Source organism: Ustilago hordei, assembly GCF_900519145.1.
Source record: "Ustilago hordei strain Uho2 genome assembly, contig: UHO2_contig_14, whole genome shotgun sequence".
In the NCBI taxonomy this organism is placed as follows: Eukaryota; Fungi; Basidiomycota; class Ustilaginomycetes; order Ustilaginales; family Ustilaginaceae; genus Ustilago; species Ustilago hordei.
Genome location: NW_024545255.1, coordinates 101761 through 117512, shown reverse-complemented (window position 1 = coordinate 117512; position 15752 = coordinate 101761). Strand labels below are relative to the sequence as shown.

The following is a 15752-nucleotide window of genomic DNA, read 5'->3' as shown; positions in this document are numbered from 1 at the left end:
CTCTGACTGCCTGACGACTGCTATGAGTGATACAGAGTACCATATGGGAGGTCAAGAAGAGTCGAGATGAGCTGATTTGCGAGTCCGGCGCGGCAAGGCCAACCCGTCAAGTCCAAGGCGTGGGGCATTTGTGCAGGTCGACGTATTCAAAGGCATGTTTGCAAGTTTGGCAGCCTTGGCATAAAACTTGCGGGGTAGGTCTATAAGGTCTGGACATCAACACCGGACCAGTCGACCAATGAGAGTGTAGAGATCAATCAGCGCTGGCCTTCCGCTTAAGAGCCCTCGCTTTGTCGCCAACCCATATCCACCTGAGGCCTGCTCGATACTGTAGCCACGTACTCGATCCGAAATGCGTATAACGTGCACTGTACACGAGTTTGAGTTGAAGTTTGTGGTTTCATTCCTGGCAGCTTGTGCATTGTGATATTGAGTTGCAAGTGGCTTTGTTGGGAGCGACAAGCTGAGCAGAGAAGAGGAGGAAGAGGTCTACATGAACCCGAGAGTGGGCATGCCCTCGGATAAAGCAGTCCAGGGTCAGACAAGCGCTGTCCTCGGTGACTCGCCAAAGTGCTTACCCCGCACTGTACCACTTTACCTCCATCTTAACGACGACAAGACCAAGAGGGGCTACTCGCCTTGTCACTCAAGTGTATCACCTTTTCGTAGACCCGATCGAGCACTTGCAGTGCCACACTCCACCTCGAAGCAACGCTTCTGCCCAGAGCAAGATGCCCTTTTGCCTCCCTGCCCGACATGTGGGTTGCCAGAATCGTAACAGAGACAACGCAGCTTCACTTGGTCCAGACGGGCTGAGTCAAGACCGCCTCGCCGCTGTTCTCTTTCGAGACCGGACGGAACCTTTTCGCAAACATGTTGTGTCGATCAAGAATCGATTGACGACTTCAAACAGCGCTACACGACACTGCTCGAACATCGGAGCAGAGTCAGAAGCGGTGCTTAAACAGAGCTTCGAGCCCGATCGTTCTTTGGTGACAGGAAGAACCTTCTCATGAAGAGATGTTTGCCTGCCCTGAACGGGAGCTGCAAAGTTTTGCGGGGTATTTGGGAAATGTGTTCGACAATCGACCTACTTGAGCCCACTTGTTGGACTTCAAGGATGGGTGTATGTGCGCACGTCAGAGCCGAAACACAATTCCGAGGGACTGAGTGAGTTGCCGTTTTCGAATCTTGAGCTAGGGCTGTGTCTGTGTGATCGTTGAACGCGCAGTCTCGCTTCTGCTTTGTGGATTTGTGTAACAAGAGCAAGAGCTCTTGGCATTGTTCGAAAGGCGGCGACTGGGTTGGTGCCTGAACGAACGGAGTAACCACGATTTCCGTTCGGGCTCGGAAAATTGCCACGCGAGAGAATGAGTGGGGTAAACCGAGATAAGTGAATTGCGATGCCATGCAGCGCTTCAGCACTCTGCCTGAGGTTTCCCCACGTCTCTGCAACAAATTTCTTGGCAATGACAAGGTCAGCTTTCGAGCAAAGGTACAGCTACCAAAGTATCAAACTTCAAGGTTGCGCCACGACAGCGAACTTGTGGTATCCAACACTCATCTTGCGCCTGTCTGTTGTGGGTTCACATTCGAGGTCGAGACCCGCAGTTTCTTTGTTTGCCTCGACACTCCCGCTGGAGTTTGCCAGTGCATACGGTGTACGAGAGTTTGTGCGAGGGCTGTTCTCTTCCTTGCGATGTGATCCACCATTGTCTTGGTCGGCGCAGGGGAGCAACAACAAGGCTCTTCATCTCACATGACCTCGCTCATTGCTTTGCCTGTCCTGGCTATTGAGCCTTAACGAGGAAAGGGTACTGTATCCCTCTCGGTAGTGAACCAAGGTCTTGCCGGATCTGGACCAATCCACAAGAACAACACTCAGCTCGTTTGCAAGGTGAGAAGCACCGGCCCAACCAGATTCGATTTGCCGTCAAAGGACAAATTTTGCCAAGCTTCCCCGTCACATATGGCTCTCCACTCTTCCCCTCTTTGTGTGTGCCTGTGTTGGTCTTGAAGGTCAATCATTAAAGCTATCTCTGCTTTTCTAACATCAAGATTGATTGGCCTCTCAGTTCCTGCATTCGCCGTGCTGTTGCTGTTCAACTTGCGACGTCGCGACAGATCATGCACGTCGTTCCCGGCCACATTCGACTGCTGATTTGCCTCTAATCCGCTTGCGCCGGTACACTGGTGCCTGAAGATGTGGGGTTCGAAAGCAACAAGACTCGATACCTCAACCGTCGCGGCTCTGGACAGTGGTGGGTCGATCGTATGAGCACGCGTAAGCCTTGTCGGAGCAGCTACCAGGTCGTGCACCCCGCACAGAGCAGCCTGTTCAAGCTGATCAAGCATTGACTGTGTGTGAGCTCGTCCTGCTTCGTCGAGGTGCATCCCGCGGGCGGTTGTGTCACTGAACCTCAGGGAATGCTTGGCGTTGACCAGTTGTTACTGTTGGTGTCCTGATGGGTCGCTCGTCCCTGCATACGCCCTATTCTTGGCCTGGGACATATAAAGACGTCGTATCTTTCCGTTCCCTATCCTTCCATCAACTTCCCCCCATCCTCCCTCATTGGTCTGTTCACCAGAGAAGCCGACTTATTCAAGACCCTCCACCTTTGCTCAGTCTAGACCAAATCTTGTTCGATCACCGCGACCTCCTCCCCCTTCCTCTTCGTCACTTTTCTCCCCCAGAGACCAATAACGTCCAAGATGTCGGTCCCAACCCAAGAGCGTGACCACTCGGGCTCGCTTCACTCGGATGAGAAGGAGGCCATCGGCTACCCCATCCAGCCCAACACCCTCACCAAGGATACTCAAGTCTCCCACGATGCCGAGGCCAACCAGATTACGGAGGACATTAACTCTGGCTTCGATATCGCTGAGGTCAAGCGTGTCCGAAAAAAGATCGACCGACGCCTGCTCCCCATCCTGGGTGCGATCTACTCGATTGCTTTGATTGACCGAACCAACCTTTCGGCCGCTCGTATCGCTGGTGCAGGTGTTGATCTCAAGCTCACTGCTGGTACCAACTACAGTGTTCCCCTCCTCATGTTCTTCGTCCCCTACATCCTGTTCGAGATGCCCTCGAACTTGCTTCTGCGCAAGATCGGAGCTGCCAAGCAGCTTTCTTTCATCGCCTTCTGCTGGGGTATCGTCATGCTCGGTCAGGGTTTCGTCAAGTCATGGCAGACACTCACGGTCACCCGTGCGCTCATTGGTGCCTTCGAGGCCGGGTTCTTTCCCTCGGCCGTTTGGCTCATCTCGACTTGGTACGTGCGTAGGGAGTCGCAGGTGCGCATGTCTGCTTTCTACCTTATCTCAGTCGGCGTTTCTGGTTTCTCCAACATTATCGCTTATGCTATGTCGCTCATCAAAGTTTCTGACCGCACATTCCACGGATGGCGATGGATCTTCATCATCGAGGGTTTGCTTACCGTCGTCCTCGCTGTAATTGCTTACTGGGCCGTCCTCGACTTCCCCGACAAGGCTGTCGAGAAGGGTTTCCTCACCATCGCCGAGCGCGACATGATCCTCACCCGTATCCAACGTGACCGTGCCGATGCCAAGCCCGACGCCCTTACCTGGGCCAAGGCCGGCAAGTACGCGATGGACATCAAGGTGTGGCTCTACGGACTCATGTTCATGTGCACCACCATGCCTACCTACGCGTTTGCCTACTTCTTGCCCGTCATTCTCCGTGGATTGGGCTACTCCATCCGCGACTCTTTCTTGCTCGGTGCTGCTCCTTACGTCGTCGCCATGGTTGGTGCCTTTGCCACTGCCGTTGTTGCTGACCGATACTACATCCGAATGCCCCTCCTCATTGCTCAGTGCATCTTGACCATCGTTGGTCTCGGCATGCTATTCGCCGTCAAGGAGCGCAACGTCCAGCTCGCCGGCTGTTTCCTCGGTGTCTGGGGTTCCAACTCAAACATCCCCTTCGTCCTCAACTTCTCGCAGAACAACGTTGCCGGTCAGAGTAAGAAGTCGTTCACCTCGGTCATCGTCATCATGTTCGGTGGTATCGGTGGTATCTTTGCTTCGCTCGCCTACAACGAGGAGGATGCTCCCTTGTACCGCAAGGGTCTCTACGCCACCCTTGCTTGCCAGGCCTTCAACATCCTTTGCGGTATTGGCTTCACCGTCTACTTCTACGCTGCCAACAAGAAGATCCGTGCTGGCCGCAAGGTTGTTGATGACCGTCCCGGTTTCACCTACACCATCTAAAGTGAATCGTCGCTCGCCGTCGTCTGTCAATTCGTTCGTCCGTAATGCTCTTTTATACCAGGTTGTCTGTTCTTATGAACTTTTGCCGATCTGATGCTCGCCATTCTGCTTTTTTTTTCTTTTTTTTTTTTTTTTTTTTTTTTTGGGATGAAAGGCTGATTGTGCATACATGTAATTTTTCTCGCCATGGATATGGTTCTCTCTGGGGTTTTCTCTTTGCAATGTCATACGATGTTGTCAAAAAATCAAGTCTGACGATACACTTGATGTGGTATGGTGGTGTTGCCAAGACTGGGCCTGAGGCGTTCGTTGGTCGTCAGTTCAGATGAGCCAGGAAGGCTGAGTCAAGAGAGATCGGGCGTGCGATCGGCTTCCCGCATTGCCAGAATTCTCACCATTTAGTGTTGGAGATTGCGATCCAGTCCGCTCTCAAGGATGACGTAAGTCAGATCTGTGAGGGATCGAGAGCAGGTTTCGGTCGGCGATCAGACAAGATAGATCTGATCGGGTATCGGGCATGACAGATCTGTGAGGGATCAGGTGAGACTAATACTAATCGGGGATCGGGCTAAGCCGATACAAGATAGAGATCGGATACAACCATGTCCCACTCGTTGTTATATATTGTCATTAGGTAGGCTGCGCCCACAGTTGGGCATGTGCCACACGTTTGTATATAAATCAAGCAGGGAGCTCGAGGCTCCCGCCACATTCTTTTTGCATGTCAATTAGTATAGTGTTTTGCTCTTTAGCTCGAACACCGTACTTAGACTGATATCTCCCGATCTCTGTCGCCAAGTGTCACTCTTGTTTCAACGTTTAGGGGCTGTTTTGTCGATTTTCGAACGCCAAAACTTGCTGAAACAAGAATTTCAACCACCAAAACAAAACAAAAAAAACAAAAAAAAAAAAAAAAAGAAACAAAAAAAAAACGAAGCTGATCAACACGACTTGACTGCTCTACTGGCTCAGTCCTCCACTTTTGTCTCAAGCTTTGGTCTCAGGGAAAGGGGGATTTTCCAGCAGCGTTACCTGCGGCTGTGTGTCGTTGTGTCTGAAATTAGGCAGTAAATTTTTTTGGCAGCAGCAGTCAGGGTCTGTATTTGATTGCTGTTTGCTGCTGCAGCCCATGTGCCAAACATCGGGAATGCTTCATTGCTGGTTCTGCTGCTGCTCTACATCCCTTTTTGCATCCCTTTTTGCATCCTTCCTTCACAACCATACAATATCGTTTTGCTACGATCCGTTTCATATCCACGAACCAGCACATCCGACACTTTCAGCCTTGTTGTGCCCAGTCACGTATCACATCACCCGCCGCTAGGTAGCCAAACTCACGATATTCACGACAACAGCTTAGCAAAAATGATGAATGCCGACTCATAACATTAGCCATCCATAATTCATAGCGACTCGACCTGTCTGCTTATGGGAGGTAGAGCCAAAGCTTCAGCGTCAATGGCACCCGCCATAGCATCTACAGGCCAGTCACGGTCGCGACTTCCGCCGAAATGGATGCAGCAAGCGACTCTCAAATCAGCTGCTCCGGTAACAAGGCCGACAGATCGAGCTGCCTCTCTGCAGGAAAGTCCGATACGATGGTCTACTCACACTTTGACAGCCGGTCCAAATGACACAGTCCGCAGCCGCGCTGAATCCACAACCTCTACCTATGTTGATGCCTTTGCTCATCGACGCAAGAGCCGTATCAGCGACCTTACCTTCGTTGATCACCTCGAAGACCCTGGATCAACCCGTCTCACACCTTCGGAAAGCCTAACTTCCAGTATCAACGACCTCTCTCTTACTCTCAATAATGATGATGATGATCGCCCTTCTTCTGTGGACCTGCCACATCAAAAGCCACCTCAAGCGCTTCAACACGACCGTAACCAAGACCCAATCACTGATGGGCTTGATTCGGATCAGGACAACAGTGGCGATGACCAAGACATGAATGATGACATTGCAAGTAGGATTGACAGACTTATGGCAGCCACCATGGAAGCACTCGAAAACTCCAATCGCCTTGTGTTGGATACCCTCTCCTCCCGAGCCAAGCTGGCCCAACTTAACGCTATGGAAGCTGCTCTGGATTCTCATCTCGACGCAAGAGAAGCGCATCTGCATCGCCAGATTCAGGCCGTCACAGACATGACCGCATTTGTCTCCAAGACTACTGTAGAGCTTCAGAGATTGACGGCTCCAACAATTCGACTTCCTTCTGGTGGTGCTTCTACCAGTCAATTGACAACCCTCGCCGATCCAGCTGAGCTCGAGGTGCGTAGCGCTGCAGCTGCCGGCATTGTGCAAGCATTGGATCGAAATGCAACGATCGGCAAGACAGCCGTCAAACGTCTCGAACGCATGCTACAAACCCCTACTACGCCCACCTCTTCGCCTTCCTCCGCTGCCTCATCACAGCGCCGAAGAACCGACTCGACTAGACGCGTTTTCTCCATATCGAACTTTGCTTCAGTACAGGACAGTATTGCCGAGGAGGGTCAGGCTGAGCGGGACGACACGAATTCGACACCGAATGCCGATTCGAGCCAAGATCAGTCCGATCGAGCTGCAGCGCCAACAGCAACGCCAACAAGCGCTGCCAACATCTCGTCTGACAGCCACACATCCACACTACAGAAGAAGCGTTCAACCAGCTATGATAGCCGTGCTTCAGGAGGCATGAAGCCCATGACAAAGCTAGCGGGTCCTTCAGTAGCGTCAACATCCGGCTTTGCACCGAGTCAGTCAGTTTCCACGGCAGCGTCAATTGTTGCCGGTCCTGCTTCTCTTTCCACAGTTGACGATGATGTCTCGGCTTTGCCAGCAAAGACTGCTGTGTCAGACACCAAAGGATCGAGTAAGACCACCACCATACGACCTTCCCTCCTGGCTGCGCTTCGACAAGATACAGCTTCGACATCATCTCGTTCTTCGCTTTTATCCAACGCGACGCCGAGGCCAACGCAGATGCAAAGCATTTCCGGTCTTCCAAGCTACAGCGCAGGTATGGGCTTGAAAGCTACAGCCGATGTCGGAGCCACCCCGACGACCGCCGAGTTGACACTAGCAGCTCTGCTCGGCATGCCTTCTGCTGCTGCTTCCACATCGCCACGAACCGAGACGCCATCCGACTCGTCTTACTTTGACAGCGCCATGCAGGAGTCCTTCTCGTCTACTTCTCCTCCAACTCCAGGCAGCATTCATGTCATTCACGGTGTACTTGCCACACCTTGGAAGCCAACAGACAGCCCGGACATTCCATCTTCGCAGGAACGATTTGCCCGTCGTGGATCGATGCAGTACTCGAGTCTGGTCAGCCCTCGAGCCTCACTCTCGCTCTCTGATCGAGAACGAGCAAATCAGCTCTCATCTCAGTTGGCTGAGCTGCGTGCCGAACGTGTGACGTGGAATCCTAACTCTGTCGGAAGCGCCGAAGCAGGAGTAGCCGGTGCATCGACCTCAGCTTCAGGCGCTGGTGGTGGAGGAGCGCTGCGTGCGCTCCAAAAGCTCAATGAGATGTCGGCGGCCAAAATCGCTCGTCACAACGGCACAAGTGGCGAGGAGGAAGGCAGCGCATGGTATGGTGGCAGCAAGCGTGTCTCGCTCGGCTTGGGTCTGCCCAGCTTCTCTGCACTTCGACCTAGCGCTAGCCGATCCACCTCGACAGCGGCCGTCTCATCTGCCCCCTCGCCGGCACGACCTACACCTTCCACATCCAACGAAGCTGACCAGGACAGCGAAGCTGCGGATGCGTCTTCTTCTTCCTTGCTTGGAGGAGGCTGGCGATCGTGGGCATCATGGAACGCTGGCACACCGAACGGTGATAACTCCAGAAAGCAGAAGTAGCAGCTTAGATCTTGCTACCAAAATCTTCAATGCTTTTCCTACAAACTACCCACCTCTTTCTTTTTCCCGGATGCCTTCCCACATATCTATTTGTAAACAGCTTTTGTAGCGTATACCATGTTTGCGCCCCTTCTTGTATTTCTAGCCGCAATGAATAGCATATCATTCACCACAGATCATGCTTGCAGTGTGAGGCTAAGTTTCGCGGGTCTCGGAGATTGCCAGGCCTCAGTGGAAATTCAACTGAGAGTTGAGCATGACCGTGCGCTTGGCTGTAACAACTCCACTTTGAGAAATCAAGGGTCTGCTTCACTCTTCACAAGCATGCCTCTAGCTTGACCTGTACGACCATCCACGACATCCTCGACCCAACACCTCGGGCACCGTTCCAGCATGATCAGACTGCCATCGCGATAAGGCTGCAGACCGCCAGCGATACGAAACTTTGCTCGTGCGACTCTACACCCAACTTAAGACAGTCCGTTCATCGCCAATAGCCACCAGGCTCGGTTGCGGAGATGAGCTCGGCCACGGTTGAGGAATTCGTCGAGCTACTCAACGCGGAACAACATGTAGACCTTCAAAAGCTGCGAGACCTTGCTCGGCATGGAGTGCAGCCATCAGTGCGCGGCGAAGTCTGGCTCTATCTCCTCGGTGTGCTCAGTGACGATAAGGGTCAGGAGATGACTTCGGTGCGCAGCAAATACCTAGCCTACGAGGCGCTCGACAAACACAACCCCACACTCGAGAAACGTGTCCGCAGCGAATGTCAGCGATACTATCAGAAGCGTCTAGGCACGCGATCACCGCCAGGCCGAACATTGATGCGCAGCTCGAGAAGCGTGCTCTCGCGCAAACCAGGTGGATTCTCGGCTGCTGGGCTCGGATCTAGCTCGACTGGTGGACTTGCGCTAGGAAGAGACTATAGCTTGGATGCATCATCGTCTTCGCAGAAGAGCGTATTGATGAGGGGCTCGTCGATCGGCGAAGGGCCGCACTCGGTAGTGTCTGGGTCAAACGTGCCAGCATTGGCGACTTCGACGCTGATGGGTTCAGACAGAGGACCGAACAGAGTCAATGACGGTAGGATCCATGCTCTTGGCGGGATTATCGGTGAGAGCGGCGTCTCTGCAGCGATGGATGCCGACGATCCGGATGCAGCTGCCGCACTCGAGCTGAAGCGCTTCGGACGCAGTGTAGAGAACATCATCTGTGCGTTCATGAACAGGTGTGCTGCTGCCGAGAAAGAGAGAAGGCGCGCTGCTCTTGCAGGTGGTGAAGGTGCACTTGCAAATCAGTATCTGTGTTCGGCCACTCAACGTCACATCTCAGATCCGTCCAGTAGTGCATCGAATCCAAACCAGACTGGAGAAAGTCGACAAGCGGAGGGATCGAGAGGTGGGGCGCAACATCACCGAGATACCAAGGTTGAACAGTGGGAAGACGACCCCTTCAGGTCCAACAAGCTGGGAGAAGGCAGCAGCGGTACTGGCCTGTTCCAAGATAGTGATTGTGCAAGCTCGAGATTCGACGGCAATAGCCATCCTGATTCGTCACGCCAAGGACACAATCACACGCACAATAGCGGCACAACCTCACGGTCACGGTCACAGTCTCGAGCAGGGTCGATGAGCGGAACAAGCAACGGTATCAATCCAGGCGCTCTTGGACTCAACCCCAACTCTAGCCGTGGCACTGCAAGCGTGGAAGAAGCAGTGCGATCGCGTATGCCTCGCGAGTACGAATGGCAACCCCAAGTCAACGCTAGCAACGGCAGTGGTTCGGGCACAGCAGCTGAGTTCCATCCTGCACTGGTATACCTCTGTGCACCATTCGTGCAATGTGTCCGAGTCGAAGCGGGCATGTATTTTGCATTCGAGAAGCTGATGATGCTGATGGCGCGACATAGTGCACGCAATCCGCTGCCACGGCAAGTTGCGGCCTTTTTGACGCTTTTCAGGACAACGCTACCAGAACTGCATTCGTACTTTGAAGAGGAAGAAGTGGATATCATCGGATTCGCAACGAATTGGTTGCAGCATCTGCTGGCGGGGGAGCTGAGGATAGAGGATCTGATGCGATTATGGGATACCTACTTTGCACTGCCAGACTTTTTGGATCTGCATCTGTATGTGTGTATAGCGATCTTGACGAATTGCAAGGATTCGCTGGAGGAGCTGGACAGATCAGAGACGAGGAGCATGCTGGACAGTTTGCCACCTTTGGACATTGATCGGGTAAGTTCAGCAGCACGAGATTGTCTAGACCGGACTTCGTGCAAGCTTACTGACAACATTCCTCTCATCGTTGCTTGGAACAGATCATCAATGAGGCGATCAATATTCGGCTAAGTCATCAAAGGTCGCAGCGAACCGATGATCTCTAATCAATCTCAAACATTCGATAACAGCAGACGTCTCGGAGTGTGAGATTAGACGGATGTGTGAAGCTGAGGGCAACACCTGGCTATTCGGCACGAAGAAGCCAAGTTACGTGAATTCGAGGGTCCGGTCCATCAATTCATACCATAACAAAGACAATAGGAGAGCATAAAAGGGGGGGGGTTAAGATTGCGGGATGAGCGTGAGTGTGCTCACAGGCTCGAGAGGCTCCCGGACCGCCGTAAGGGCGGATGAGCGCAAGAGAGCGTGAAGCCGTTGCTGAAGCTGGGTTGGCGACGAGTCAAATGAGACCAGGGCCCCGAAGGCCGGTGCCTTCGCAGGGCAATATCAATTTGGCTTACAGAAGCGTTGATATTGCCAAGGGAACAGATGCAGAAGCTGCCCTGGAAAGAATCTCCACGGCAGCTACAGGGCTTGTGGAGTGTTTTGGCATCAACAACCACTCCGAAGAGAAGTCGAAGGAAGAGGCCTGCTTAGAGGCTCTTGAAGATTTTGCTGACGCAGTGATCAGTCAGTTACAATGGCATGCCAACTTTACCGTCCTTTTCGGTAAAGCTTCTTACCAATGCTCGTAGTAGTCCTTTCATCTATGTAGTTACGTGATTTCAAATATTAGCCTCCCGTCTGGACTCAATCGCACGAAACAAGAATCAGGAAAATACTAAGTGGATTGCAGACAAGGACCCATGAAGTCCTCGAAGCTTGACAAGGAGGCTCCCAGCCCACCACTAGCTGCAGTGTCACCTGCACAGCAGACAGCAGTCACAGCAGAGGGGCCAGAGGCTCCACCCAGCCTAGAGGACAGGGTCCCACCAAGAGGGGCCTGCAGGGACAAGGGGTCCCTGCTGGGTTGAGTAGAGGGCAGCAGCAACCATTGCACATCACTCAGCAGCTGAGCAGTCAATGTATCAGTGATAGCAGTCTGAGGTCCACTGACTGAGGAGCTTGATGGTGTCTGTGTCGACACCCTGCAATGCTGCCCAAGTGGCTGCTCCCTGACAAAAGGAGTGTCCCACATACTGAGATGTGTCCAGCCTGAGGTGAGAGAGTGCCAAGCAAAGGTGCTGGAGGAAGGTCACATGAGTGAGGAGTTTGTACCCATCATGCAGCCTGAAGAGGGGAGCATCGGGCCTATGGATGGTAGGACAGAGGAGGTGGAGCATGGCATATGGGCACTCCACCCTGCCAACTTTGGGGACCACAAGCAGGGTCCCAAGCCTGAAGGGGTCAGTCTTGGATGCTGGGAGGAGGAGTATGGCATAGTCCATTTGCCACATGACAGACCTGACCAGCAACTGAGTTGGTGATGGCTGGTTCCAGGCAACCTTGCCACATTGAAGGAAACAGGCAAAAGAGACAGCAAAGGCCACAGCAATGACCTGATGGTCCCAGCTGCTAAGGGGCATGGACTGGAGCTGCTTGAGGATGGCTTGGAGAAGGGGGAGGGTGATGGGGAGCTTGGATGCAGCTGGGTGAAGGCCATGTGTGCACTTGATGCCCCAGACTGCTCTTTCCAACTGGCCATGAGTGAAACCATCAAGGTTGAAACCAAGGTTGACATGCCAGGACTGCAGGGCATCAAGCTCATGCTTGATGCTGTGGAAAGGGCAGGACCATGCCATGTTGCAAGCCCACTTGGTGAGGAACAAGTCTGAGGCTGGAAAGGGGGGGGGGTTACTTGGACCAAAGTGGAGGTGGACAAAGGCCCAGTAGCAGGCAGGGACACCAGCACTTCACTTGCAGCTGGATTCAGCAAGTCCTTGCCAGATGAAGGAAGCTGCAAGTGCTGAGCAGCCAGTGGTGGTGGTGAAGGCTTGGGGTGCTTCATGAGGGTGAGGGAGAAGAGGAGCTGATGTGCCAGTGGGTAGCACTGCTGTAAAGCATGGAAACAGTGGCAAGAGAGAAGGTCAGCCAGGTGGTTGTCCCCCAAAGCCACATGAACCAGTCAGAGGGTGATATGCTGCAGGAAACAGAGGCCAAAGATCTTGTGGAGCAGTGTTTGAATGAGAGGGTCCCTTGAACAGCCAGTGCAAAGTCCTGACTCCACAATGGTGTTGTCAATGTGGAGGACCACAAGGTGTGGGCTGCTCCAAAGAGGGGAGAAGGCATGCAGTGCCTCCAGAATGGCGAGGGCTTCCAGGAAACAGATGTCCTTTGAGCAGTGGCAATGAGGTACCTCTTGGGAGAAGGCTGCAGTAGGGGTCTGCATGAGCCTGAGATGAGCCCCATAACCCTGTTTGGATGCATCAGTCCAGACATACTTAACTGTGAGTGGTGAGGGTTGTAGTAAGGAGTGACTGGGCCAAATGTGGAGGGTGGACCACCACCATCTGAGCTCCTATGCTGGCAGACAAGAGAGGTGACAAAGAGACAGGGGGTGGCAGTGAGCAGCCTTGGAGGTATTGTACAGTCTGCACAGGTACACTTTGCCATGGGGGACTATGAGGGATACAAACTGGAGAAGGCCGGCAATACACTACCAGTTGATGGGGCAGGCTGAGTGCTGGGCCAAGAGGTGGTTGATGGCATCCAGGATGTGGGAGTGGTGCTCAATGGTAATCCCAACACACTGTTGGACAGTGTTGACCTCAATGCCAAGGATCTCCAACTTGGTGCAGTCCCAGAAGGTTTTCTGGGGTTCCAGTTGGAGGCCAAGAGCTGAGCATGCTAAGGCAAGCACATGCAGGGGCTTGCCAGGGTGGTCAACTACCAGGACAGCTCCAAAGAAGTTGTCCAGATAATGGTCAACAGGATGTTGCATCATTGACTGCAGGATCCAGTGCAAGGCCTCTGCAAAGAGGTTGAAGATCCAGGGAGAGCTTCAGCCCCCAAAGGTGAGGCCCATCTCCATGTAGAACTGGCCATCAAAAGTAAAGCCAAGCAGGCAAGCATTGTCAAGAGTGGTGACCATGTGCCAGAACACATCAGTTAGGTTGCTCTTCCAGAGGCAACAGCCCTGATTGTCCTGCACAAACTCTAGGACTGTGGTGAGGGAGGCATAACAGATCATGGTGAAGTGAGTGGCAATGCCATCATTGACTGATGGCAGCTGGTGAGGGCAGGGAAGGTGGGGGTGAGAAAGATGGTGAATGGTCCAGAGTCTGGTGGAGCACAGTTTGGGAACAGTCCCAACTGGGGAACACACCAGGCAAAGCTGCTGAGGGTCCACCTCAAGGAGCCAGCCCTCCTTGACCCACAACACAACCTCAGAACAGATATGGGCATTGCCCTCATTGTCCATTGGGAGATTCTTGATGTTCCAGAAGCAGCTGTGGCTACAGAGGGGACCCAAGTAGCCAAGATGGACACTGTGGTCAATAGCTCCTAAAAGCTGATTGACAAAGGGGCAGTCCAGGTAGTTGAGGAGCACCTTGGCCCAGTAGCCTGAAGCAGCCTGCATGGTGCCATATCGAGAGGGGCAACCAACACTGGGGTGGAGGGGGGCTGCTAAGGTAGTGTTGGGCTGGGCGGGAGGCAGGAGGATCTGTAGCAATGACAGTGTAGCTGAGGCAAGGTCAGCTGACAGTACCTGCAGAGGACTGAGGAAGGGGAGGGTGTCACAGGGACGGCTGGCCTGCGCAAGAGAGTGCGCCAAATGATCAGCGGCAGTTATGATAATGTCGCGTAACGGAGCAGTATATGAAGGGTGCGCAGAAGATCAACATATGAAGGGTGCGCCAGATTGATCAGAGTCGACAACCATTGGGGATCAATGAGATTAATCGGGTTGGCAGTGCACATGATTTACGAGATTGATCGAACCCCAGGAATCCAGATCGATCTCATGGGAATGGTCGGAGTCAGCCAGACCATTATGCTTCAATGAATCGGCCGATCCAAACAAGTACTCAGAGCTATGCCGACGACGGAGGCAGTCGGATCAGCACGCCTCAACTAATCGGCCGATCTGAACAGGTATTTGGAGCTGTGCTGATGTCAGAATCAGTCAGATCAGCATGCTTCAACTAGTCGGCCGATCCGAGCAAGTATTCAGAGCTGTGCTGACAACGGAGTCAGTCAGATCAGCACGCCTCAACTAATCGGCCGATCCAAACAGGTATTTGGAGCTGTGCTGATGTCGGAGTCAGTCGAATCAGCACGCTTCAACTAGTCGGCTGATCTGAACAAGTCAAGACGGAACTGAGCCGATGTGACCACATAACCAGGGGGTATGGTCATGAGGTTCAAAAGGGGATTCACAAGATTAAGTTGAAAGGGGGCTGTGCCGGAAGGGGGCATCACACATCAGACAGAAGGAGAGCATGAAGGTGAGAGGGCAGTGTTGCATAACCCTTGTGCTGAGCAAAATGGTAGGAGCGCAGTATTGAAGGGGATGATGCCAGCAGGGCAAGGCAGTGCCTAACAGGGGACAAAGGCCCCTCAAGAGGAGCAGGATAGGTGTCGAGGGAAAACACCAATCGAACATATAAATACTCTCTTTCTACCATAGCATTCGAGTGGACCGGCATCCACTCTGAAAACTCTACTACTTACTCTATACTTACTAGGTTACGTATCTTCGCAATAGCAGTGCTCTTGCAATGACTCTCAATGTGTGTGTTGTAACACTGTTAGTCGACAACTGTAGGTGGTGTTCTTTACACTAGCAGTCCAGTTCATTACTGTAGGTGGTGTTCTTTACACTAGCGGTCCAGTTCATTACTGTAGGTGGTGTTCTTCACACTAGTGGTCCAGTTCCTTGCTGTAGGCAGTGTTGCTCAACACCAGCAGTCCAGTCGGTTATTGTAGGCGGTGTTTCACACCAGCAGTCCAGTAACTCACGTCCTCTGTAGGCAATTGGCATATCGTGGTCCAGACGACGTCCAAGAGCATATCAACAGTACTACAAACACTCGTACTGTAGGGGAGGGTGTATCACACACTCACCAACAAACAACATCCATGCCACGCAACCTCTGAACAGAGTGTTCAAGGCGGTCAGTTGAGACTTACTAGGCGACGATGCTTGGTTACGTTTAGGTGAATCATATCGAGTAGTCCTTACTCAATCAACCCCAGCTAGTCTCTGGCACGCGACCGCTTACATTAGAGTGGATCGTTCAAGTTGTGCCCCACGACAACATGACGGAGCTGTCAGGGGTCTCGCGCCTGAAACCCAGGTCGGTCTGTCGAGATACTCGGTGACTATCAAACTGTGCAACAGCTATTGTCTCGGTATCGGTGACTATCAAGTTGCGCAGTGACAGCAGGTGGCGTTCATTGTATATACTATCGTAGGTTTCGGCTGACCTCTGTGGACACTCCGTT

At 52.8% G+C, this 15752-nt stretch overlaps 4 protein-coding genes across 4 annotated transcripts; 3 read left to right on the top strand and 1 right to left on the bottom strand.

Moving 5' to 3' along the window:
- Positions 1–2712: 2712 nt before the first annotated feature.
- UHO2_05512 (uncharacterized protein) lies at positions 2713–4230 on the top strand (the record flags this gene model as incomplete). Its single annotated transcript, XM_041554683.1, has 1 exon — positions 2713–4230. The coding sequence occupies one exon, from the start codon at positions 2713–2715 to the stop codon at positions 4228–4230; it is 1518 nt and encodes a 505-aa protein (XP_041410617.1).
- Positions 4231–5688: 1458 nt separating this feature from the next.
- On the top strand, positions 5689–8082 carry UHO2_05511 (uncharacterized protein; the record flags this gene model as incomplete). The annotated part of the gene is made up of 1 exon (XM_041554682.1): positions 5689–8082. One exon carries the CDS (start codon positions 5689–5691, stop codon positions 8080–8082), a length of 2394 nt encoding a protein of 797 aa, XP_041410616.1.
- A 518-nt stretch (positions 8083–8600) lies between these two features.
- Positions 8601–10468, top strand: UHO2_05510 (uncharacterized protein; the record flags this gene model as incomplete). The annotated part of the gene is made up of 2 exons (XM_041554681.1): positions 8601–10319; positions 10403–10468. The coding sequence occupies 2 exons, from the start codon at positions 8601–8603 to the stop codon at positions 10466–10468; spliced, it is 1785 nt and encodes a 594-aa protein (XP_041410615.1).
- Positions 10469–11392: 924 nt separating this feature from the next.
- UHO2_05509 (uncharacterized protein) lies at positions 11393–12106 on the bottom strand (the record flags this gene model as incomplete). The annotated part of the gene is made up of 1 exon (XM_041554680.1): positions 11393–12106. The coding sequence occupies one exon, from the start codon at positions 12104–12106 to the stop codon at positions 11393–11395; it is 714 nt and encodes a 237-aa protein (XP_041410614.1).
- Between the last annotated feature and the right edge of the window lie 3646 nt (positions 12107–15752).